Source organism: Trachemys scripta, chromosome 10 (assembly GCF_013100865.1).
Source record: "Trachemys scripta elegans isolate TJP31775 chromosome 10, CAS_Tse_1.0, whole genome shotgun sequence".
Taxonomy (NCBI): Eukaryota; Metazoa; Chordata; order Testudines; family Emydidae; genus Trachemys; species Trachemys scripta.
In genome coordinates, this window is record NC_048307.1 from 30,590,665 (window position 1) to 30,616,183 (window position 25,519).

A 25,519-nucleotide genomic window follows, 5' to 3' on the forward strand; every position below is an offset into this window, starting at 1 on the left:
GGCGGCAGGCTGAGGGGGGAGGGGGCAGCGCCGCGGCCTGGCACCCCCGGCGCGGGAGAGGCGGCAGCGGCGATGAAGCGAGACGTGCGCATCCTCCTGGTGGGGGAGGGTAAGAGCCGGGCCCTGGCTGCCGTGGGGGACGGGATCCGGATCCCGGGGCACGCTGGGTAAAGGGGGGCAACTGAGGGGAGTGGGAGGGGTCTCGGCTCACCCCGCAGGGTCAGCCTGGGTAATGGGGACAGACCCCCCTGCAGAGAGATCAGCCCCCCCGGGGCACGCTGGGTAATGGGAACAGACACCCCCCCCCCCCCCGCAGAGAGATCAGCCCCCTCCCCGGGGCACACTAGGTAATGGGGACAGACACCCCACCCTCCCGCAGAGAGATCAGCCGCCCCCGGGGCACACTGGGTAATGGGGACTAGGGTGACCAGAGGGCAAGTGTGAAAAATCGGGACGGGGTGGGAGTAATACGTGCCTATATAAGAAAAAGCCCCCAAAATCGGGACTGACCCTATAAAATTGGGACATCTGATCACCCTAATGGGGACAGACACTCCTCCTGCAAAGAGATCAGCCCCCCCATCCCCCAGGGAATGCTGGGTAATGGGGACAGACACCCCCCCCCCCCAGAGAGATCAGCCCCCCCGGGGCACCCTGGGTAATGGGGACAGACACCCCCCTACCACAGAGAGATCTGCCCCCCTCGGGGCAGGCTGGGTAATGGGGACAGACAACCCCCCTGCAGAAAGATCAGCCCCCCTCCACTCCCCCGGGGCAGGCTGGGAATGGGGGCAGATACCCCCACTCCGCAGATCAAATCCCTCCAGGTTAGACTGGTTGCAGGCAACCTCCTCTCTCTCCTCCTGTTTCCTGTCCGGGCAGGAGATTGGAATTGAAGATGGTGATGGTGGTGGGTTGGCGGGGGGGAGTTGGATGACTGGGCTCAGGGCTGTTGCTAGCAAGCCCTTCTGTCCCATACCACGCTCCACACACTGATGAACACTTCCCCTGAGAGTGGGACGTGGGAGTCATCATCCCTGATGTCCTGTTGGGAAAACTGAGGCAGGGGTAGGGGAGAGGCTCACCCAAGGTCATGTAGCCCATCAGTCCCAGAGCAGGAGTGGAGCCTGGCTCTCCTGCCCCCCAGGCCTGTGTTGTAACCACTAGACCATTCTGCAATATAGGCACTTTGGCCTATATCTGGAAGGAATCAGATGGTAGGAATTAACCTACCATCGCCTTGTGAATTAGGGCAGAGGAGCCCGGCCTGCCAGGAGCAGAATTTTCTGTAAATTAGGCCCAGTTATGAAACATAGTGTCATCCGAAGTCCCTCCTGCTCCATCCATGACTGCCAGGGTGTCTGGGATGTCCCATTGACCAACCCTAAGGAGCGGGCTGCTGCTGTGCTGGGTCTCCATTGCCGATTCAGTGGGGAAACACTTACAGTGTACAAATTTGGTAACAGGAAAAGTTGGGGGACCAGATCCTGCGTTAGTGTAAACTGGCCTCATTTCACTGAAGTCAGTGGTGTGACAGACTTACACTGGCTAGGGATCTGCCCATGTTTCTCCTTTTAACACACTGGATTTTCCATTAACGCTGAGATTACTGAATGTGTCCCTTCCCTATTATAAAGTGTGGCACAGTTGTGATCAGCAGAGGTGCTTGAGCTGGGATCCCTCACTCTTTTAAAGAGGGGAGGCTGGTGGTAGAGCATGCTCTGCAAGGCACATTTCTTTATGCGGTGTCGTGGAGGGTGGCTTTGGATGGAGTTGTTAGATTCCCACAAGGAAGGGGCAGCTTGTATTTACTTTTGTCATGTGGGACAACAGCACCTTGAGCCCTGGACAGGTGCCCCCTTTTTATTGTTGTACTGATCCAAAGAAAAGAAAGATCTCTAATGTGTGAAGTGTGGTGGATGGGCATAACTTTAAGAACCTTACATTCCCTGTTTGAAAGGTATGTCAGTGGGGTTCCATTGGGTTTTGGCATTAGAAAGAGGGGCAGGGAGCAGGAGAAAGAATCGCAGCATCTCAGCCTTCTGCTTGTACATGTGCTTTAGAGGCACTGGGGCAGTATTAACAAGCATGGTTCTTGCTTAGGGCTTCAGCCATGGGATCCAGTGCCAGCCAGGGAGTGGGTTAGGGAAACGAATGACAGAAGGATTCAATCCTTGCCCATTAATTTCCCATAACCCTTAAACCAGCGTGTTCTGGGATGTAGAGTCCTACCACGTAGGAGACTTAAAATGGTCAAAAGTCCCTCATTTGAAAAATACGACTTTACGTGTGGGGAGGCAAGAGGGCTTTAAGGGCCTGGCTGGATGTGAAGGCCAGGAGAAGGCTTGAGCCAAGAGATGTCTTTTAACCTTGGTTTCAGAGATGCACCTCAGGGCTTGTCTACATGGGGGCATTTCCTGGTATTATTGTACTGCTAGTCAGCTGTAGTTCTATCCCTCTAACTCCCCATGAGGACACTTATTCCAGAGGAAGTGTGCTTTTCCAGTTTATTTTATGTCACTCTGAAAGTGAGGTAAATTAATCTGGAGAAAGACACTGTCTTCTTCAGAATAAGTGTGTCCATGTGGGAAGTTAGACCAGTATAACCGTACGCTCTAGGTATGCTGGTAAATTCCCCATGCAGACCAGCCCCCACAGCTGTGTGTGCACAGGCATCTCAGCTGGGACGTGTGCAATTACAACGTAGACATTTCCCATTGTTCCAGCTCCATGCAGCATTTTCAAATATTAATAACGTTCCTTTTTTTCATACTTAGCTCTTCACTGAGAGCTGCGTCTGTGCCAGCTTTCAAGGTGCAGCGCTCTGGTTCGGTTTTTATTATTTATTTGGAGCTTCTTTTTAAAAAGTGCAGCTGTTCAGGAGGCGATTGCGTTCTAGTGGTGTTAGCGCAGAGCTAACAATCAGGAAACCTAGGTTTGATTCCTGACCGCCCCAACGTGCTGTGTAATGTCAGGCAAGTCCTTTGACCTCTTTGTTTCTTGGTGACCCCATTTGTAATCCCCCACCTTTGTAAAGCTCTCTCCCAGCTAGTGCTTTCCATCCATAGAAATTCCCCTTCTTATTAAGGAGATCAACAAGAAGTGGGACAAAGTAACAGCAGTTTATAGACAGAGCCGTGAAGCCTGTCTAGGCTACAGGCAGAAGAGAAGGAAGGAACGGATTACACCCAGCACATGGAATACCATAGAAACCAGACGAGCCCTGAAGAAAAAAGTTTTAGACACACAATCCCTGAAGCTAAAGGACAAATACCACGAGCAGTATAGCAAGGCTCACCGGGAAGTGAAACGCCTTGTGAGAGCAGACAAACAGCATTATATTGATAATCTGACAACACAAGCAGAGGATGCAGCTGCTCGTGGTGAATTAGGAACTGTCTACAAAATGACACGGCTTATCAGTGGTAAACGGCAGACACCAACAAACATTCTCATCAGGAACAAACAAGGCCACCTACTAACAACCAAAAAAGAACAAGAAATGCGCTGGACAGAGCTTTTCAAAGAATTGCTGAACAGAGAGCCACCTAAAGAGGAAGCAAATATCCAGGAGGCAGAGGAAGATCTTGATATCAACCCAGACACCCCAGCTAAGGAAGAGATCATTCAAGCCATCAAATCCTTAAAAAATGGGAAAGCTCCTGGCAAGGATAACTTGAATGCAGATTGTTCAAGGTAAATCCTACATTAGCAGCATCTATCCTGGCCCCTCTATTTACATCAGTCTGGGAAAGGGAAAAAGTGCCAGATGAGTGGACCAATGAGTGGTATAGTGAAGATACCAAAGAAAGGAATTCTCAGTGATTGTAATAACTGGCATCACACTTTTATCTGTGCCAAGCAAAGTATTGTGTAAGATCATAGTCCAGTGTATATCAGAGGCAGTTGATAGCGTTCTCAGAAAAGAGCAAGTTGATTTTCAGAAAGGGCCTAGATGCACAGACCAGATCTTCACTCTACGAAACATAATAGAACAGTGCTTAGAATGGCAACGGCAACTCTACGTACATTTCATAGACTTTGAGAAGGCTTTTGATAGCATTCACAGGACCAGCCTATGGCGCATTCTGCGGGCATATGGAATTCCTTTCCGTATAATCAACGTCATCAAAAGCTTCTATTTCAACCTTATATGCAGTGTTGATCACAGTGAGCTCAGTTTTGAAGTCAAAACGGGAATACGTCAGGGGAGTGTCATGTCTGCAATCCTTCAACATTGCCATTGACTGGGTAATGTGGTGTACAACAGAAGACATGCCAAGAGGCATGACACCCTTTTCATCCCTTGAAGACCTGGACTTCTCTCATGATCTCGCTCTCCTATCACATACCCAACACCATATACAAGAAAAAACAACTCGACTCAACGCATTCAGCCAGCAAATTGGATTGAAAATCAGCTGCAATAAGACAGATATCATGAGCGTTAATATTGCCTCACCATCACCAGTACGGATAGAGGATTATGTCCTCACCAATGCAGAAACATTCACATACTTGGGCAGCACCATCAGCCAGGACGGTGGAACAAGCCAGGACATCCGGAACAAAATCAGTAAAGCCAGGAACACCTTCAGGAGCTTAAATACAGTCTGGAAATCATCAAAATACAACACTAAAACCAATTAGAGCTGCGTACTTTCAACACTACTTTATAGTGCAGAATGATGGAGAATGAGAAAGTATGACGTGTCCAAACTGTCCATACAACCTACCTCAGAAAAATCCTCCGTATCTTTTGGCCCAGAACAATCTTAAACCAAGATCTATTGACACAGTGCAGCCAAGGATCTGAGCACCATCATTGCCAGGAGGCATTGAAGATTGATCAGTCACGTGCTTCAAATGGAAACTGATTCCATCACCAGAGTGGCAATAAGATGGACACCTGAAGGCAAGAAAAAATTAGGCTGCCCAAAAACAACATGGCGAAGAGCTGTGGAAGCCGAGCTGAAAAACCTGGGGCACAGCTGGGGAACCATTGAAAGACTTGCCAGAAACTGAGAGGAGGGGAGGAGCGTTGTCGCTGCCCTAAATGCCAGAGGCGTAATAGGAACATGATGATGATTAAGGAACTATCTTTGTCATGCTCTCAGAACTCAAAAAATAGCTGGTGGGATTTTCCTCAGGCTTTCCAAACAGGTCCCCCTGTAGGCTGAGCTTGAGCAGAGAAAATTGCACCCCAAAGAGCAAATGCTCTGGGAAGTTAGGAGTGTGTGAAAGCGAGGTTAGCTTCTGAACCGTTTACTGATAGGAAATGATGGTATTTATTGGTGGGGGGCTCTGGTGGTAATGTGGCACTGGTTCCCCTCTCTGCTTCACAAAACAGTTGGGACTTCAGGGTTAAGGGTGGGTGTGAATGTTGAAGGGAGCCTGTGACCTTCAGTGGTTGTAGGAAATTTCACCCTTTAGCCCAGGGGTAGGCAGCCTATGGCACGCATGCCAAAGGCGGCACGCGAGCTGATTTTCAGTGGCACTTAGACTGCCTGGGTCCTGGCCACCGGTCCGGGGGGCTCTGCATTTTAATTTAATTTTAAATCATAGAATCATAGAATATCAGGGTTGGAAGGGACCTCAGGAGGTTATCTAGTCCAACCCCCTGCTCAAAGCAGGACCAATGAAGAAGTGAAGCTTCTTAAACGTTTTAAAAACCTTATTTACTTTACATACAACAATAGTTTAGTTATATATTATAGACTTATAGAAAGAGACCATCTAAAAACATTAAAATGTATTACTGGAACGCGAAACCTTAAATCAGAGTGAATAAATGAAGACTCGGCGCACCACTTCTGAAAGGTTGCGGACCCCTGCTTTAGCCTCTGGGCTTGGAATGAATTTGCCTTCATCTCTTTGCCCTAACCCCACACCCCTCTGCTTTGTCACCTGGATAGATTTCAGCCCCTAGCATCTGATGGCTCTGCCACCTCCATTCCCAAAGGTCCAGCCTGAACCTCCTGCCTTTCTTTCTCTCGCAGCCCGGGTGGGGAAGACATCGCTGATTATGGCTCTGGTGGGCGAGGAGTTCCCTGAGGAGGTGAGCGAGGGGCGGTTTACCTTTCCTGTGTGTTTTTAATGCATCCTGGGAGGGCGAATGTCTGTCTGTCTGTCATGGGGCAGAGGCCAGCAGAGCCTCTAGATGTGAGACCAGCATTAATAGGCTCATCTCTACTGTCCAGGCAGAATGAGCCTGGAGCAGCAAAATCTTTACTGCCTTTCTGGGGGTGTGACTGAGTCTGAGAGGCAGGCTTCTCCACTTGGTTTTCTTACCGCAGTCCTGCTTTGGAGAACAGCCTGCCCTTGTGCTCTAGGGTGCCTGGGCCTTTCTCTGTAGCCTGCTGCTGTTGGGCCTTAGGAATGAGCAGCCCGCCTGAACAGCTGTCTGCTCTGGTCCATGCATTGGCCACTAGAAGATGCTTCCCTAGTCAGCCCAAAGCAGGGTCCCTGTCCCTCCTAGCCGCAATGTGTTCTCTCTAGCAAGGCAGTTCAGGCTGCTGTCCCTGGTCCAGCTGGGAAAGTCCCTTGAAGTGGTCACACTGTGTTCTCTGCTCTTCTGTGTACATGCAGAGAGCCCCAAGCTGCAGCCATCTGTGTGAAATACAGAGTAGCCAGCCTGCCTTCATGCACTGTAGAGCTCCTCCCAGCTCCAGGGCATGGGCTGCTTTAGAAAGGGAAAACATAATTAGCCCAAATGGGGGAGCAGATGGTCTAAGTTCCTGAGCCCCTTGCTGACCCTCGGTGACACTTGCACTGCTGCAGCGTGAGGCTCGGCTTGGTGGGATAGATCTAAATGCCTGTCCCGTTTCCACAGCAAAGCCCAGCTAATCGGCTTAATGCTCTTCCCAGGCTGCTGGAAGGTCAGTGCTTCAGGTCAATGTTTGTGTAAGGTTTAAGGGGCGATGGAAGTGCTTAGGAGCTTATCTGCAGGCCAGGAAGGGGGAGCTTTGCCCTTCCACGTCCCCTCTTCTCATGGGCAAGAGAAGGTAGAATCGCCCTGTCTGGTGCTCCCCGGGGCATTGAGTGTAGTGCCGTTTCAGCCTCTCCCGCCACGGTACACCACCAAGGCGGGAGATTATCTTAATGCAGAGCCAGTGAGGTGCACAGTGCAGGCCAATAGGAGTTGTGCCAGAGCATCGACTGGCCCCTGCCCTGGATCCACAGCAGAACTTGGGCTCAGATGTGAATGCTGGAGTAGCCCTGAGTAAGAAGTCAGGCATTACTCCTTCTGCTAGCTAATCAACGGGCTGGGAAGTAACGCCCACTCGCCATGTCCATTCACTCCTGGGCTAGCTTCCCCCTGACCCAGATCTGCCCTGGTGGGAGCACCTCCTGGAGGAGAGCAAGGCTGATCCCGTGTCTCCCACTCCTGAGCGGTGGCTGTTTTGAGGCATGTGCTGTGGCCTCAGAGAGGATAGTGCTGAGCCTCAAAAGCTCATGTAGTCCCTGACCCCTCCTCTTTTGGGTCTTTAAGGTGACAGAAGTGTTGTGTGTCTCCTCTATGTTGTATTCAGCATAGACCTGCCTGTTACCTCCCTCTCCCTCACATGCTGTGCCCTGGGGCTTGCTCCTCCTCACGCTGCCCCGCTGACCGTGTCTGTTTGTTTTGAAGGTGCCCCCTCGTGCAGAGGAGATCACAATCCCAGCCGACGTCACACCTGAGAAAGTCCCCACCCACATTGTGGACTACTCAGGTAGGGCCCCATTGCACCTGCACTGCTCCACCTCTGGCTCTTCCTACTCCTTCCGTCCTCACCAGAACCCAAGCTGAGTACCCCACACTGTGCACAAGCCCCTTCCCAGCTGTGCCATGCTGCCAGTTCACGTGGACTGTTGTGAAACAGGTCGCGGCAGCCGGGTGACTCTGCCTTTTTCCCTTTCAGAATCAGAGCAAACGGAGGATGAGCTGCAGGAGGAGATCACCAAGGTGAGTGAGGACAGGCGGCTGGGGCAGCTGGGTTTGAGATGGCAAGTCAGGGTATCTGATTCTTCGTCTCTGCAGCCTGCCCATCAGCTTCGCCGAGCTCTGCGATAGGCCATCTCAAGAGTCGTGTTGTCAGTTTTGTTAACAGTTTGCATAACCTCTTCCCTCTTCTCACTGAGCTAGCTCAAGGTCAGAGCTCTTGCTTTCTGAAGTGATTGCCCAGGGGGGTTCTCAGGAGAGGCAGAAGACTGGGCATTGTGGGCCTGGGCAAGACGGCATGGTTTGATCATCAGAGCAACCTTCTGGTGAGCAATCTGTGCTGATCCCCAGAAGAGTGGACAGGACCCAGCTGTTAGCAGTTCTTGGCAGGTCTGGCAGATTGAGTGAGGGCAGGAGGGGGAAGTCCCGTTGTTATGGCTAATAAAACTGGACGTCTTTTCAAATCCTTATTTGAGCTCAGCCTTCTGCCCTCTCCAGCCCGGAGATCCCATGAGGAAGGAACTAGGCTGGAGTGGCTGTGTGAACCTGCTCCCTCCACCCCTCCAGAGCAAGAGTGTATACAAGAGGCTTAAAGTGGTTACATTAAACCCTGCCTAAACCCTTGCGTCTTTCTGGGATTAGCAATAAACTCTCTCCCGAAAGGGGCAGTGGTCTGCCCATCTGCTCATTTAAAAGCACTCACACTGGTGCCATCTGAAGGGCGGGGTTGTGGTGGGATTGGAGGGGAAGGGCAGGGACCCACGCAAAGCATAACAAGCAGATAGAAAAGCTGATCGGGGCTTGGTGTAGTGGCTGGGAGCTGTGTGGGGTGTAGCACATGGTGGTAGTCAGGGTTAGGGGTTCTTCCCCAGGTGGGGAAGGTGCTGGCTATCTCTGTGATCCTACAATCCAGCACCTAACAGTGGCAGCTCCAAGGCTAACCCTCTGCTGAGCCAGAGCAGGGCTGCCAAGATCCCTGGTTGGTCATGCCGGGGTGGGTATGGACACTTGATAGTACCCATCTGTCCTAGGAAGAAATTGATGCTCAATGAAGACAGAGAATGGAGGGGAGGGATTTCTTCATGCTTAGAAATCCAACATCAGGACACTGTCTGCTTAGGGGCTTGATGCTGGGGTATGGAGTCTCTCCCCAGTTCAGAGCCAGCCCACGCTGGCAGCAAGCAAGGCAGTGCCAGCTGCAGCTATTTGCTAGGCTGTGGATCAGGGTCTCACCGAAGCTCCCAGGGAGCAAGTTTCCACGTTGTAAAATCCACCCTCACTATTGGTGTTAGCAGGCTGGCTTGGCAGTCTGAGCAGAGAGGGCTAGCTGAGAGATTCGTACTGCTACTCAGCACTGCAGCTGATCTCCTCTCCCGCCTCCGGAGCGGAGTTGAGTCCCATTATGAGGGTGGGGGTGGGGGAAGCTGCCAGGGCCACTCGCTGGGCTGGACTGTGAGTGACACAGTGTCAGGCTGCTGGGCTGTGCCTTTCAGCAGCAGCTGGGTCACTGAAGATCAACCCGTAATGAAATCGGAGCTCCGGCCTGGTGCCGAGGGTGGGTTTTGGCAGCTGGAATTACAGAAAGCATCTGTTCAGTTAAGATCATCTGGCTTCTCAAGAGCTTGCAAACAGCCTGCGGGGCAGCCTGTCTTGGTATAGGCGTGGTTTGTGGGGGGGGGGGGTGCAGGGAGGGGCGGGCGTTGGTACAAAGTCCAGGGCAGTGGCGAGCCTGCCTTGTTGTTTGTGGGAGGCCTGTCTGCTTGGTGATAGAGCTGTACCATGCCTGGGCCGGGCCCTGCCCTCTCCACACCGGGAGAGGAGCATGGTCTGCGGCACACGCTGGCTGTCGGGAAGAACAGCCTCTGCCATGCCTGAGCGATGGGCTTTCTGGAGTGTTACCCACGGCTCATCCTGCTGTTCTCTCTGCAGGCCAACGTGGTCTGTGTGGTGTACGATGTCACCGTGGAGGCCACAATTGAGAAGGTAATGGGCTGATCCAGGCTTGTGGGCTTCTGACCCACAGTGTCATGTCTGGCCTCGCTCTGCTCTACTGCCTCTCCCTGCCCCCCAGGGATCTGCCACAGACCATGCCCCAAACACTGCCCTGTTCCATGTTCTCCATGGAGGACTACATGCTTCTCAGCCGCAGTCTGGGCTTCCTGGGGTAATTTGATTGCTCTTGCTTCTTGCTGAAGCCACTAGCTGGTTGTAGTCTCCAAAACATGCCAGCCCAGCCCCATCTCCCCAGCTCTGTATGCAAAGGGAATGTACTGCCAAGAGTTGGTCATTAGCCAGCCCACTTTTGCTCAGAGCCATCACTTAGCACCTCGTCATTAGCAGCCACAGGCAGTTCTTAAAGTGATTCAGGGCATGGAGTGCTGGGGATTTCTTCAGACGCGATGGGACTCCATCACATCAGAGACAGAGCAATTCCTGCCCACTCCAGGTGCACCCCAGACTGGATCACTGCCAGCCCACCACCCCAGGAATTGGCCTTGACCCCTCTGGGCTGCAGCCTGCAGCCTGTTTATTGTCACATGCATTCTGCTTATCTGTGGGGTTACAGTGGAGCAGATGGGCTGTGATGATGAGGTGGTTGTATTGCCTCAGCTCCCTGCTGGCTTTTAATTAGTACACAAGCCACATCCCCACCTTCTCTGTCACTCACAGCAGTGGCCAGTCTGTTCTAACAGGGCTTTCTCCTGGTTTGCCTTTCAGATTCGGACAAAGTGGATTCCCTTGGTGAACGGGGGAGTTGAAAAGGGTTCCAGGTACTGTTCCAAACGCAGCTTTTCTGGAGTCTGGGAGGGAAGAGGGCGTGCCAGTGGCGCAATGGACCGGCTCTGGGTCCTGCTCCCATATAGCTCCGTGTGTTGGCTGTGCACACAAGCACTTGAGCACAGCCTGAGGATTGCTGGCTATTTGACAGGGACTTGGGAACTGGGGAATCCTGCAGGGAAAATAGCTTGGCACTGCCTGGGAGCTTCCTGCGAACGGCAGTACACAGTATTAGGGGGCAGTTGTCCAGCTCTTGGGCCCCACGAGTGATAGAGGTGGGGAGAATCTGGAGGCTTTTCCTCCTCTCAGGGTCTCGCTGCCACCGAGGCGAGAGGATCTGCTGGTGAGATGCCTCCTGATGTAGGGGAGCAAGTGAGTTGCTGAGTCAGCGCAGGACCGCAGAGACCTAAGCTAATCGTGGGTTGCTTGGACATAAGGTCGACTCATGTGCCCAGTAGTCTGGTGAAAACATCAGCAGGACCAACCAGCCTGGCTTGTTCTGGCTGATCCAATGCCTGGTTCCAGCAGCTGGAGGTGGAGGAACAGTCAGGGGGCTGGCAGTTCTGTTCCTCTGAGTGCTCTTCTGACCAGCTGCCCTAAGAGCACATGTGCAATATGAGAGCCCAGATGGGAATTGTGTGATAGGGAGACAGCGTCAGGCGTTGACCTCTGTCTTTCCTCTCCATGACACTTCATCTCTTCTCCCTCCTAGAATCCCGATCATCCTAGTGGGAAACAAGTCTGACCTACAGTCTGGGAGCTCCATGGAGATCATCCTGCCCATCATGAACCAGTTTTCTGAGATAGAGACTTGCGTGGAGGTGGGAAATCAGTGCACTGTACTTTGTCCGTCCCTTGAATGTCTAATGTTAATTACTAACAAGAGGCCTTGTCCCCGGTTTCATGGGCTGTCACTACAGTGACTAGGAGGAACAATCTCCACCCTGATTTGGATCTGCCTTTTCAACGCTGATCCTTGAAAGAGCCCCAGCCCAGCCCTGGCAGGGATCCCAGTCTCCTGGGCCCGGAGGGGAACCTGACAGAATTCTCATTGGCTTCTGGGAGCATGAAATGGGCCAAGTGAAACCAACATGTAAATGAGGAATTTCCCTTTTTGGTTTGTTTCCTAGTAACTGTCACTGACTTCAGTCCATGCCTTGATCTAATACCTATCTGGAGCTGAGGCTCACATCTCTCTTGTGCCCTCAGCTCCATCTTCCGTCTGGCCCCAGGCCTTGCCCACTCACGGTCCCTTTCTCTGTCGTTGCACTAGTGTTCGGCCAAGAACTTAAAGAATATCTCTGAATTGTTCTACTATGCCCAGAAAGCAGTTCTGCACCCGACAGCCCCCTTGTACGATCCAGAGGAGAAACAGGTAATCGAAGCCATCCCTGAACCCCAGTCAGCCTTGTTCTTCTCCCTTCCAGACATCCACGTGCTTCCTAGAAACCTTCCAGATTCTCCCTGAACACCCTCAATCCTCAGGCATGATTGTTCTTAACTGCTGCCTGATTCTCCTTGTCCTCTGCCAGTCGACAGGCCCCCTCCTCTCAGCAGAGTTAGCCCATTAAGCATCCCCCCTCTGCGACTGAACTCGCTGTGTGCGCGCTGCACCCCTCCGCAGGTGCAGTTCATGGGGTGCCAGGGCAGCTGTTCTACGGGAGCTGAAGCGCACCCTGGGAGTCTCTCACCCAGAAGTGCCTCTCGCGCACATCATGCCATGCTGCTCTGATACAATAGATGGATCACCAGCCCCACCGGGAGACAGTGATTCGGAGCCCTGAGAAGGCTTCCCCGGGGAAGAGTGTGTGAAGCCTGGGACTGTTTAGTGAGGGGATTGATGGAGGTATCCAGAATAATGACTGGTTTGCCCCTATGTCCACCTGGTTCCAATGGTACAAGAACAAGGGGATGTCCAGTGCCACTGAAAGTTGGCAAATAGTCTTTACCATTTAGAAAAGGCAATACTTTTTTGTGCAACATATGGCTAGCCAGTGGAACACTTTGCCACTGTATGTCATTGAGGCCATGAGCATAGAAGGACTCTGAAAAGGACTGGACTTTTATATGGATAACAAGATCATCCACGGTTATGTTAGGGGTCACACAGAAGGGAGGCATGCCTTCATACTTCAGGGCACAAGCAGCCTCTGACTGACGGGTTAGGAAGAAAATTCCCATGTGGGCTGAGGATTGTTCACAACTTATCCCTACCTCTGCAGCAGCAGCTCATAATGGCCATTGTCAGAGCCAGGGTACTGGTCTAGGTGGACCATTGCCCTGAGCCAGTACAGGAAGCCTTTGAAGGTGGGTTTGTGGGAGGGAGCACTGAGCAGAAGACAGCCTCTTCATGTGCTTTTCACTATGACTCATTATACCCACAGCTGCGACCGACGTGTGCACGAGCTCTTACACGGATTTTCAACATCTCAGACCAGGATAACAACCAGATCCTAAGTGACGATGAGCTCAACTACTTCCAGGTACGGACTGCTTAGCGCTTGGCTTTCCAGAGGGTCCCCTGTCCCTGGACTGTGATATCACCATGACCACTGCTACAGCAGCTGCACACATCCCCTCCTGCCTGTTCTCTGGAAAGCCCCTCTTTCTTCTAACTCCAAGGGAAAGAGAGAGTCCCTTGCATGGCACATTGAGCCCTGTTTGGATTCCTGGTCCTTGATGCCAAAGGGGAATGCCAGCAGCTAGTGTTCTGGTACACAGAGATCTGTGTATCTGCTCGTCTGTCTAGAGAAGGGTTTCATGCCCACACACTCTGAGCAGGGCCGAGCAGAGCAGTGGAAGGGATTGCTCTGTGATGTGTGAAGCAGGATACCCCTAGAGAGTAACAAGGAGTTCTGCTGCATTGGCCAGCTGAGGAGTAGGGACTCATGTGGCAGGAGTAAGGCAGAGCTGGCAACCCATGAGGTGAGTGGAGTTTGTCTTCCTGTGATTCAGTGGCAGGTTTGCTTGGCGTCCCAGGGTGTGCATAGGTACTGGTATAGCAAGAGTTCGGCAGCTCTTGGGAAGCAGCCTTCTAGCTGAAATAGGGAAATGGAGTAATTAAGGGTGCGGTGGGAGGGCTCTGGAGTGGGTTATAATTCCTTTCCTCCCTTCCGGAGAGCTGGAAAGAGACAGGGAGTCTGTCTGCTGGCAAGGGGCTTTCCTGACCTTGCCCTTGTGTCTCTCGGAGATAGAAATCCTGCTTCGGGAATCCCCTGGCGCCCCAGGCCCTGGAAGACGTGAAGACAGTTGTGTGGAAGAACACCACGGATGGGGTGCAGGACAATGGCCTAACGTTAAACGGTAACTGAAGTGGGCAGCTTTTGTGTTGGTGTCACTGTCTCCTTGCTCCGTGCCCGGCCACTCTCCCCTCTGGCACCTGGGAGACAAGCGTTGGGCTGGGCAGAGAAAGAAAGACCATAGATCTTCAGGAACATGGAGCATGGGCCATGGCTTTGTACCCCGCCCCACACACCATAATGAAAAAGCTCATTGGGCATCTTCTCGGATGAGCTGGTGCTTGGTGTAGAGCCCCAGAGCCGCCTGGTTCAGGGCCCAGCTTTCCCCAAGGAAGGAGGGTTTCCTTAGGGAGCGTCCTGTTCTGACTTTGTGCTGAAGCACCTTGCTGGCTGGGCTGAGCGGAGCTTGCCGCTCCATTGCACCATAGCGCGGTCTGCATGGTGTGTGCCATGCGCTGAGACCCTGCCTCCCTCTCCGCTCACAGGCTTCCTCTTCCTCAACACCCTCTTCATCCAGAGGGGGCGGCACGAGACCACTTGGACCATCCTGCGCCGCTTCGGCTACGCTGATGAGCTGGAGCTGACGGACGACTATCTCTACCCGCTGTGCGTACAGGGCTCATCCTCTCCGATGCTGGGGAGGGGTTGGCAGGCTGGGGATGGGGTCCCCTAGGGAGATGGCTCTGAGACATCTCGATGAGCCTTCCTTTTCAGCCACCATATTCCTTTCTGAGGAGGCTCGGGGTCTCTCTTCCATCCTAACTGACCTTCTCCAACCATACATGGTCTCTGAGCAGCGAGTTCTCCTTTACTCCCAGTGGGTCTGCATCGCTTCCTGCCCCAGTGGCCTGGCAAGGCAGGAGCTAGAATCCAACCTGACAACAGTGCACAGCACCCAGTCCAGTTCTCTGGCAAGGGCAGTCACACTCATTGCCCCTGCACTGGCCTGTCTGGGAAGTCAGGATGTGGGTGTGGACAGACCACTAACCCCAGTGACGCTGTTGATTCCACTGGTGCCCATAGAAGGGAGCAAATGCGGCCGTGACTGTGAGTTTCCAGTGAAATCATTACGGGGCTTTTGAAGTCTGTTCTCTCTCGGCAAAGCTGTTTGGAGCAGTAAGCTGTCAGCTCAGGGTTCAGCTGGGATTTTGCAGCTGCCTTCTCTTCTCTGATTCCTGTCACGCCCCCAGACTAACAAAAGGGTTTGTACTGTGAGCTAGAGAATCCTATCGCCAAAGCAGCAGGGCTCGTGGGGGTAGAATAGGGCTCTCACCATTGGAAGGGGAGCTCCTGTGACGAAAGCACCATTGTGACATATCGGGGTACAATTCAGGCTAGTGGGGGCTTGTCACCCCTGCCCTGCAACCTTTGGTGCCTTACAATGGTTTGCTGAAGCAGCTCCCAACTGGGCTGCTGTCAAACAGCCTCCAGCATGCAAGCCATGCCCTGAGTCTCTCTGTGTAGCTTCAGCCACATGTGAGTGACACTCTGGCTCTCACAGCCTTGGTTATATTGCAGGGTGACCCCAGCACACCCCCAGTCCCAGATTTCTCCAGGAAACGTATGTACAGCCCTCTCCTGGGCAGTACACAATATTTTAGTCCGTTGTTCCTTAAAGGGTATAATATGCCAGCAGATTATCTCAAATAGTGATGCAGACACGTCAGTTTAAACACACTGGATTAGATAAAACAGTAAATCAAGTTTATTAACTACAGAGAGAGATTTAAGTGAGTACAAGTAATGAGGCGTAAAAGTCAGAAATGGTTACAAGAAAAATCAAGATAAGACATTTCTTAATACCTGACTTAACAGATGATACCAGATTCAAGCAAAGTTTCTCACCACATGCCCTCTTCAGTCTTACTGACCAACCCCTGTAGGTCGGGACCCGTCCCCCAAAGTCCAACGAATGCTTCCTTTGTCGCTCCAGGTGCAGGGAGAAAGAGGAGGGTCCCTTGGGGGTGTTTGTCCCTCCTTTCTCTAGTTTCAGTCCCTCTCTTGAAAAACATTTCCAGCTGGGCACCAAGAGACTGTCTGTGTGGAAGGATGTTCCTCGCTGGCTTTTTCTCACCTGTTGGAACTGCTTGTTTGTTTTCCTTCCTGTGTGATGACTGTTTCCTGCTTAAATGCAAATGAAGCGGAGCACACATTCCTTTGTTGAGGACAGACCTGTTTGCCAGCCTCAGTTTGGGTGGGGCTGTGGGGTTTGGAACATGTTGATAACTTCATACGGGGAACTCTTGTAAGGTCACATAGTGTTGCCACACTTCTATTAACGGGATGATATTAACCAGCAAACTGAGTTTTCAAATGGTACCTCACAAGACATGCCTTGTACAAAACTTATTGCACTAGCGTATAGGGTGTGAAGATGGGTGTATTCTGTCACGGCCACTCTGTCTCTTGCTGAATACTGCACTTGGAGCTCATGGCAGAGCAAAATCAACACAGGAGGGGCTGCGGCAGTGTTACCCCCCCACTTAGATAAGCATCCCAGGCCCAGGGAAGAACCATGTATTCCTGTAAATCAGAGGCACCCAAACATCACCAGTTGAGAGCTGCATTAGCACCTTGCTCACGGACTGCGCCCAGTTGCTTTGAAATGGAGCAGGTTGCAGCCAGGCCACTGGGATCAAGATGAGGTATAGTCAGCTGGGAGCTGTAGTCTCTTAAAACCATTGTAGGGCACCAGGGCCTGCACTCTGGCCTCCCCTGTTACGGGTGTTTGTGACACCACTGACCCGGGTCCATTGGAGCTGTGTGCAGGTGGTTGGCCTGTTTGACTCTGAGGGCACATGCAGTCAGTGAGAACTACTGCAATAGGCTCCATTCAGAGGAGCCAGACCATGGGCCAGATCCTCCTTTCTCGTGGAATTGTTTTGTGCTGTTGGGTGGCGTGGAGCAGCCAGAGTGATTCCTGTGCTAGTCACCAGGCTCAATGAAGAGAGGTCTGAGTGGACGTCCCCGGTGTGGGAGTTAGTATGTCCCTGAGTGCCTGGTTGACGGGTTGCACTGACTTGTTCTCTCTCCCTCCCTGCAGGTTCCGCGTGCCCCAGGGCTGCTCCACGGAGCTCAATCACTTTGGATACCAGTTTCTGCAGCGGATGTTTGAGAAGCACGACAAGGTGAGCTGGGCTTGGCAGGGAGTGGGGAGGCAGGTGGCTGTCAGGCTGTCCGGTCCCCCTGTGAGTACCCTCGCAGTCTCGCAGACATGCTTAGCTGCCCCTGCACTCTTGCTCACAGGTGCATCTTTGTAGCTGCTCTGCACACAGTCCCATCTGCTTATTCTGTTGTCCTTGCATTCTCCTTCCTAGGGGGGATTGGGGTAAGGCAGCCCAGGGCCGTCCTCTTTCACACAGAGAAAGCATCTTCGTCACATGCATGTGACCTCTGGATACAAAGGCTATTTTGCAACGCATTGTAGCTAGGAGTTAAACCAGACTCTGGAAACTCCAGCTGGTGCAGACCATGGGTGCCAGCTGTCTGACCAACACAGCTTGTTGAGAGCACACAGTTCCCGTGCTCTGATCACTCTAAACTTGACTGGATGCTCAGTGGGTAGCCATTAAAGTCTGGGTCTTGATAAGCTCCCTGCGGCTGGGGCTGGGCTGTCATGGAGACTGCCTCTCTCTGCATAACCATAACCTATGATAGCGCCCACCCTCAAACAGTGGAGTTCTTAGTAACAAAGGGGAGGCTACTAGGAATTGGTGACAGAGCCACCTTGGCAGCTGGCCCACAGCAGTGGAACAATTATAAATGACCACACACCAGACAGCCATCAGGGAGAGCACAAGGCCCAAAGAGGGGAGAAGGAAGAAAGCAGTTTTTGCTCTTTTCTGGCTCTTTGAAGAATGAGAGAAGAGCGTGCCAGCTCTGTGCAGCTTACCCATCTGGGGCATGATGCTCCGGTTCCGCAGTGGTGTGCGCTGCAAAAACACACAAGCCCCTGTGTGCTCTGAGGCAGGCCAAGCCTCAATTCTGCAGCACTCCAGTGTGGCAAACTGATAACTCTGTGGCAGCTTCCTTTACATATTTTAAAAAGGAGGTTTCTTGAGTTCAGTCCGAAGGCAAACAGCCCGATCGCTCATTGCCCCATTATTTGGTTATTAAATTCCATGTTACACTGCTCCTGCATTTTCCATTCCCGACGTATTACTGCATCATAGAAGCTGTCTGGGGCAAAGCTGGTAGCTGAGTGATGGGCAGTTAGAGCTTTTGGCCCCTGAGAAAGTGTGGAAGGAAGTTGGGGATTGTAGGGTAAGCACATGGGCTGGGTGTTTCTGCTAAAATGATCAGCAGTGAAACAGCTGTTGACATGAAGTTACCATCTCTAGGCTTCAGGGTTAGCAGTCCCGTGAAGAATGATGTCAGTTTCACACTGGATAGATGTCAGTTTCAGACTCATTCAGAATTTCTGCAGACTCAGGAAGACAACATTGCATTGTTTTACAGGTGGCTCACATTGTGGAGGGTGTCTCTGCAGCTAGGAGGATTAGAAATATTTTTTTCAATAAAAGCTTATCCGGAGCAAAATTCTGCAGCAGCAAGTGATTTCTTCACCAAGATGTGCAGTCACAGAAACACAGAGTATATGGGGCTCTGTCTGGGCCCAGATAAATACATCACTTAGGCCTTATTAGCCAGCATGTGTGCATATAGAGCTGTGCACAAGAGTGTATCCATAATGCTCTGGGTCTCCAGGTGGCTCCCGCTTCAAGCATCAACTCTCCCTTTGTGTTCCCAGGATGGAGATGGAGCCCTCTCACCTGTAGAACTACAGAGCTTCTTCAACGTCTTCCCCTATGTGCCCTGGGGACCTGAACTCTACAACACGGTATGCACCACTGATAAAGGCCTGCTTTCACTGCATGGATTCCTCTGCCAATGGACGTAAGCGCAGTCCCTCTCCATCCCCCTTACTCCAGTTCACTTAGCACATCCCTGGCTCCATCAGGGTTCTCTGTAACTGGCAGTGTTCTCTTTGCTTGGATCCCCCAGGCTGGTATCCTATCTGGATGTCCATCACTGCTTAGAGTACCTGGGTTACTTGGGCTACCCCATCTTCTCTGAGCACAACTCTCAGACACAGGCCATCACAGGTACGTCATCCCTCCAGTGTCTCCAGCATTGCCTCTGCTATCCTTGGACTCTTGGTGCCCACCCTCCTAGTGCTAACACTGGGCTCTCTGCATCCCCTACTCCAGTTACCCGGGAGAAGAGAATCGACCTGGAGAAGGGTCAGACCCAGAGGAACGTCTTCCTCTGTAAAGTGATTGGCCCCAGGGGCACTGGCAAGTCTGCGTTCCTGCAGGCCTTCCTTGGGCGGAACCTGGCTGTGAGTATGCATGCTTTCCTCCCCCCAAAACCCCTTGTCTCTCACCTGGAAGCTTGAAAAGATGAGGGCTTCAAACTCCTCCTATGTCGCTGTGCATATGTAAAGTAGTCCTGCGCATGTACTGACTAGGGGCTGGGAGCCCAATGCCTGGAGTATCAGCAAGGAGACCCATTAATTCATCTACTTCATCCCTCTGGCCAGTGCAGGATTGTTCCCTACAGCACATTCCCTCATGCTTTATTCCGACTAGTTTGAATGTCCCAAACAGTGAGGCTCCCACCAGTTCTTGTGGGTGGAAGATCTGGTAGATCTCTCTGTTTTTTCCTGATATCCATCCTAAGTTTTCCTTCATTTCCTGGAGCAGAGCAACAAACTCCTTCCTCACACTGCTTCCTGCACTAGCAAGCCACTCTCTGCCCTGGGGTTGTGGGGGAATCGCCTGTTCCCTGGGATGAATGGATGAGGAAGCATCTAGTCTTCATAGCTGCTTACTCAATAAGTTTGTGTCCTCTCTGGTTCAGAGGGCAGCTTGCTGTGAATGGCTTTGTGCATGTGCCAGAAGCACAGGGAGGGCTGGACCCGCTCCCCTGTAATAATTTTGCTTCCAATAACAGGTCGCTGTAGCGCTTGGGGACTCTTGGGACAATGTTCACAGACCCCAATCCATGGTAAACATTCTCTCTTCCTCATGGCTGTACTGCTGTTGTCCCCTTCCTTGCAGGCACACAGGGAGTCCCCGGGAGAGCTGTCCTTCTATGCAATCAACACTGTCCAAGTCAGTGGCCAGGAAAAGTATTTAATAGTAAGTCCCGTGGAGCAGGAGACTGGGGCAGCTCTTGAGGATGGACTAGCCGCTTCCTTGGCCATGCGGAGAGAGCAGAAAGCCTTCATGGGGATCTTAGAGATGTCTCAATGGAAATGGTCAAGAGGAGGATGCAAGCGGCATTTAAGACCTCTCCAATATGCAACCCCCAGTCTGAAGAGGCCATTCTGAAGTATCCTCATGGTTTCCAGTGCTGTTTGGTTTGTCCAGTAGTTAAAGATCTATCTCTGCTAGGCAACCACTTTTGGGTGCTCTCTAGAGGTGTGGCATATGCACCACCTACAAAGAGGCATGGAGAGGTTAGTGACTCATCACGGGTCATAGAGCAGGTCGCTGCAGTCCTGACTCCCAGCCCTCTGCTATAGCAGCTAGATCACAGCAGCGTATGGGGCTTCTGCTTCTGCAGCTGCCCTGACATGCTGTTCCTGTGACAGCCTGGGGTTGGCATGATCTGTGCGTTGGCAGGAGAAGTGCCACAGTCTCCAGCCGCTGTGTGATCTCCTGGCTTCGTGTGCTCTTGGCTATCTTCTCTTGGGCCACTTCCCTTTTCTTTCCTCTGCTCCAGTTGTATGAGATTGATGTGGACACGGAGTTCATGAAGTCGTCGGACGCGGCATGCGATGTCGCCTGCTTAATGTACAACGTGAATGATCCCAAATCTTTCAACTATTGCGCCTGTATTTATAAGGTAAGCATCACGTCCTCCCCTGAGCAGCAGCCCCAGTCCCTGGGAAGGAAATCTGCGTCCTGGGAGGGGCAGGCCGTGCCGTACTGAGGATCCCTGCTTGCGCTGTCCCATCTGTCAGTGCTGGCATCGTGACAGCAAAGCACTACTCGTGCTGCCAGGGATCCTGCAGTTGAGCCCCCTCACACCAGAACTCACTTGCTGTCCTGCAAGGTGATCTTCCCTCCACCCCTGCTCCCTTTCCCCTCGACATTTAGTGGGTGATGACCACTTCGCTTTATCTCCCTGTCGGGACCTTTGTGTCTCCTACACAGCAACACTACATGGATGGACAAATTCCCTGCATCTTCGTCGCCTCCAAGTCAGACCTGCCAGAAGTGACTCAGCAGCATGGACTCTCGCCTGCTGAGTTCTGCTACAAGCATCGCCTGCCGCCACCGTTCTACTTCACCTGCAACAGCCCCGGCCTGCCCAGCACCACCATCTATACCAAACTGGCCACGGCAGCCGCCTTCCCGTTAGTACTCGTTCGGAACCGAGAGAGAGCGTGGGCAGGCAGAATGCATGTGGGACTGAGGGGTGCATGTTAACACAGCCTGCAAATGTTATCAGCCAAGGCCCATGTTATGGCACTTAGATGGTGATGAACGGGATCCCTTTTAAGCCAAAAAGCACTTTAAATACATCAGTTTATTTTTATTTTATGGCTTATTGCTGTCAGATCTGAGCGCCTCACACATTCCTAAATGTATCTTCCTGGGAGGTAGGGAGGCATCACTGTCCCCATCTTACTGAGGCATAGCACGACATGCCTGATAGCACTTACAGGAAGTCAGTGGCAGAGCCAGGAAAAGAGCCCAGATCTGCCTTAGCCACAGGACCAGTCTTCCTCTCCTTAGTGTGAGTAGGGTCTGCAGAGGGCGTCTGTAAAAACAGCACCTTCGCTTCCACTGGCCTGCCATGTGTGGGCATCAGGTGTGGCCTCCTTGTAAACTGAAAGAAGTGTGTAGCCCGGCACAGCCAGCTCAGCTGTGGGGGAGAGAGCTGGATCCTGCTCCAGCCCCTGCACCGTCAACTACGTTCCCGTTGCAGGATCTTCATTGCTGATGCGTGAGTTGGAAAGAGCCTAGCGGGAATTTCCTGTCCCAGGCGCTGAGCTTGCAGCTCTGGCATTGCTCTTGTATTTTCCCCCTAAACTGATCAGATTTGTACCGAGATCGGTAAACTGGAGCCCCATGAGGCCGTTTGTACAGAGTTGCTTTCTGGTGTAGAAATGAGTCGCCCAGTCAAGCAGATTAAGGCTCAATATTTAGGTTTGGCAAAAGAAAGTGACTAGAAAAGTTCCCGGATAGACCATTGCCTGCAGTCAGAGCATTGTTTTAGTAGAGTGGAGCTGGACAGTGAAACTGGCCTGTCTGGTTAGACGCAGGGAGTAAACTCCTACTGGGAGTAAATTAGATTGTTAATTCTAGAAGAACGATAAGCAGATACGAGATTTTTTTCGTTGGTCTCCATTCAGTAAACATTTTTTCTTTTAGCACTGATGCTTTTTTCTCTACCATGTTAAAATTTAAATATTCCTAATATATCTAGGAACTTCAGTATAAATAAATAACATGCGTAATGGAGGCCCTGGGATTGGCTGTTCTTTGATTCAGCAGTGTATGAATAATGGATTTTTCTCTCCTCCTTGGGGATGTGCCTGGAGTCTATAGAATTGTATAATGCAGGCTTGCTAAGGCAGCTGACTTGCATGGGGAGGCTTGGTCCTGTCTGCTTAACATCCTCGCAACTGCACCATAATGCACTCTAGGTGGGCAGGCTCCACCGACCTGTCCTGTGGGCGACTAGTGGCCTTGATCCTCCAGGGCAGGGGGTCCCCCCTTTGAAAATATTTTAGGCTGTGAGGATCCCCCCCTCCTGCCCAAAAAAGTGTTAGCAAATTACTGTACCCATCGGCTTACCATATTTCAAGTTCCCAAATAGAGGCCACGGGGAGGGCAGGTACAGCAGCTGCCACGCTCCGTCCGGGAGCAGCAGTGCAGAAGTAAGGGTGGCAGTATTATAACATGCCACCCTTTGGACAAAAAAGAGGTCATGCCTGGGAAAATCCGAATATATGGTAACCCTATGCTAAGGGTTAACTAAACACTGTAATGAAATGCAAAGGATCTAAAGATGATGGTAATATTTTTTGTGATTTCACAATCCCCCTACAATTGTCTTTTGGGTTGGGACCCCCAGTTTGAGAAACGCTGTTCTCTAGGGCTTTCCAGTAACTGCCACTTCTCAGCAGCCCGTGGTGGGTTTGATGTATTTTGGTCTCAGCGTTGAAAGGTGTAAATGCAGCTTGGCCTAGAAAGGAAGAGGTGTAACTCCTGATTCGTGCCAGTTACTTCAATGATGTTGTGCTATTTATACCCTTGCTAAGAAAAAAGCATGTTGGTAAAGCCTGTATCCATCCCACCCGTTCATAAATACACTCAGAAAAGCAAAGGAATGGCTTTATTCTATTGTAATCTGCTCTGATGAGCTACCAAATTGTCCTCCCCTCCCCACCCCCATTGTGCTTCTGCTTTTCAGTTCTCTGCTCTACTCAAGGGGTGAGGCTAGCTCCATCATCCTCTGGGTCATGCCGGTGCAGAGCGCTTATTCCAGCACGACTGCTCTGGAAGCCGAGGGCTGGCCATAGGACTCTACCGCAAGGCCAAGTGCATCCTGTCCTCTTGGGCTGACGTTTCTCTAGTGTCTGTGTGGTTGTAGGACCTTGTCTGTGCAGTTCACTGAACGGCTTCTTGTCTGTTTCTTTGCAGTCATCTGAACGACACCGAGCTGGGAGCTGCTTCCTTCTGGCTCAGGGTAGCCTTGGGTGCCAGTATCGCTGCTGTGGTAGGATTTGCACTTTACAAAGCGCTGGCAAAGAGCAAATAAGAAAGAAGAGAACTGACCTTCCCTCCTCCCCCTCCCAATGCTTACCTAAGACAGACACCAGCTTCCTTCTCCTACTACCATGCACCCAGGTAGGCGGGATCAAACTGGCTGTCCCTGGACCCCTGGGAGGAAATTCCTTCCTCCCCCAAACCTGATTTCAGCACCAGCAAAGCAGACCCACAAACAGGATCCTCCAGACCTAATGACACCAACCAGCATGGCCAAGAACGTTGTTCTCCTCTACACTTGCAATGTACCCATCACTAGGGGTTTGACTCCGAACGCCCCATTGCTCAACGTTACCCTCAGTCCACTCTGCCGTGGGAATGTCATGGTCTCCCCTTGCCAGATCTGGGCATCTGCAGAACCTGGAGTCCAGTCTCCCTGGAGCTTTGAGGGGGTCACCTTTGTCTCTTTTAATATTGTTTTTAAGACCAGCTCAGACTTGAAACAAACGACGCGCTCTGGGAAAGCTGTACATATCTTTCAGACCGGGGATGGCAGCAATCACGCCTGTCCAGTCTTGTATTCCCAGGGAAGATATCATTTTATATCACAGTGTGATTCTCGGGGACTTCCTGGAGCCTGCAGGGACTCTGCAAGCACCAGAGTTGTGCTTTCTCTCCTCTGGGGTGGAGCTCTGCAGCGGGCTCGCTGTCCTGTCCTTCTAGCACAAGGTCTATCAGGAAACAACGGACAAACTGGGATTTAGGAAGCCGAGGCTACCTAGAGAATGTATTGTCAAAGGTGCTGCACGGAGGGGGATTCACCCGTTGTGCTCCTTGCCATCTAATGTCTCCTGGTATTTATTGGCATATCCTTGTGTTGACTGCTGGCCAAACCCTATTGTGGGCAGTTGCCTTGAATACGTCCTTACCTTAGGGGCATTGTGACTCTCCAAGCTGCCGGAGTTTAGCAGAGCTCCACTTCTGGAAGCATTGTCGCTTACAAGGTGTTCCAGGGACCCTTCAGCCCTTTCCACATGTCCAGGGATGCCATCGGGTCTAAGTTCATATCAGAAGCCTTTACAATGGTCACCAACAACCCCCTTAGATTAGTAAAAGGGAGCCTTTGAAAACTTAATCTACTACTTCCCTTGGCTTTGGGCAATGGAAATTGCTTCGTTACTTTCCCTTTCTGGCTTTCCTGCACTAGCTCAAGGCTGCCGCTTTGGGGTTGCAAACACTGCAGGGGTAGAGGGGTTTGGATTGGAACCTGCCCTCCTGTTTTCTGTGACTTTTAAGTTCAATGTCATGAAATGACTTTTTAATAGTAGGCTTTATCAGATGTTTTTTTTAAATTCCATTTGGGTCTAACCGACCTGTGTCCCCATAAAAGACCCTGCATTGTGACCTCACTCCAGTGTCAACCAAAAGCAATCACTAGAAAATGATTTCCAGGTGTTCACTGCCTGCCAGCTCAGCCAAGCTTCTTAGCAGCTCCTATTCCAGCCAGTCCCACCATGCACAGGTATGGGGGATTGCTGCCTGGCAGATCCTTTGCCAGCTTGTCCCATCCCGCCCTTCACAAGGCTGTTTTCCCTTTGCCTACCCCATCCTGCTTGGGTCACCAGTATTAATAGGCATCATAGATTCTAGGACTGGAAGGGACCTCGAGAGGTCATAGAGTCCAGTCCCCTGCCCTCATGGCAGGACCAAATACTGTCTAGACCATCCCTGATAGACATTTATCTAACCTACTCTTAAATATCTCCAGAGATGGAGATTCCACAACCTCCCTAGGCAATTTATTCCAGTGTTTAACCACCCTGACAGTTAGAAACTTTTTCCTAATGTCCAAC

The 25,519-nt window shown here is 51.7% G+C and overlaps 1 protein-coding gene across 2 annotated transcripts; it reads left to right on the top strand.

The window, feature by feature from the left end:
- RHOT2 (ras homolog family member T2) lies at positions 1-25,427 on the top strand. 2 transcript variants are annotated; one of them, XM_034784090.1, is made up of 19 exons: positions 1-109; positions 6,000-6,058; positions 7,631-7,712; positions 7,902-7,945; positions 9,851-9,904; positions 10,640-10,692; positions 11,412-11,520; positions 11,973-12,074; positions 13,084-13,182; positions 13,894-14,002; positions 14,424-14,544; positions 16,982-17,066; positions 18,689-18,834; positions 18,943-19,043; positions 19,149-19,279; positions 20,001-20,081; positions 20,668-20,790; positions 21,102-21,304; positions 23,601-25,427. In XM_034784090.1, exons 1-19 carry the CDS (start codon positions 73-75, stop codon positions 23,716-23,718), a joined length of 1,857 nt encoding a protein of 618 aa, XP_034639981.1. In that variant the 5' UTR covers positions 1-72; the 3' UTR covers positions 23,719-25,427. The 2 variants fall into 2 exon arrangements, with proteins under 2 accessions (XP_034639981.1, XP_034639982.1); XM_034784091.1 differs by lacking the exons at positions 1-109; positions 7,631-7,712.
- The last annotated feature ends 92 nt before the right edge of the window (positions 25,428-25,519 follow it).

What these genes read in the sequence shown, in the direction of transcription:
- RHOT2 (XM_034784090.1), top strand. Translation starts at nt 73, where the DNA reads ATGAAGCGAGACGTGCGCATCCTCCTGGTGGGGGAGG. An exon ending in TGCAGGAGGAGATCACCAAG is followed by an intron (nt 7,946 to 9,850) that starts GTGAGTGAGGAC and finishes TTCTCTCTGCAG; the next exon opens with GCCAACGTGGTCTGTGTGGT. An exon ending in GCCACGGCAGCCGCCTTCCC is followed by an intron (nt 21,305 to 23,600) that starts GTTAGTACTCGT and finishes GTTTCTTTGCAG; the next exon opens with TCATCTGAACGACACCGAGC.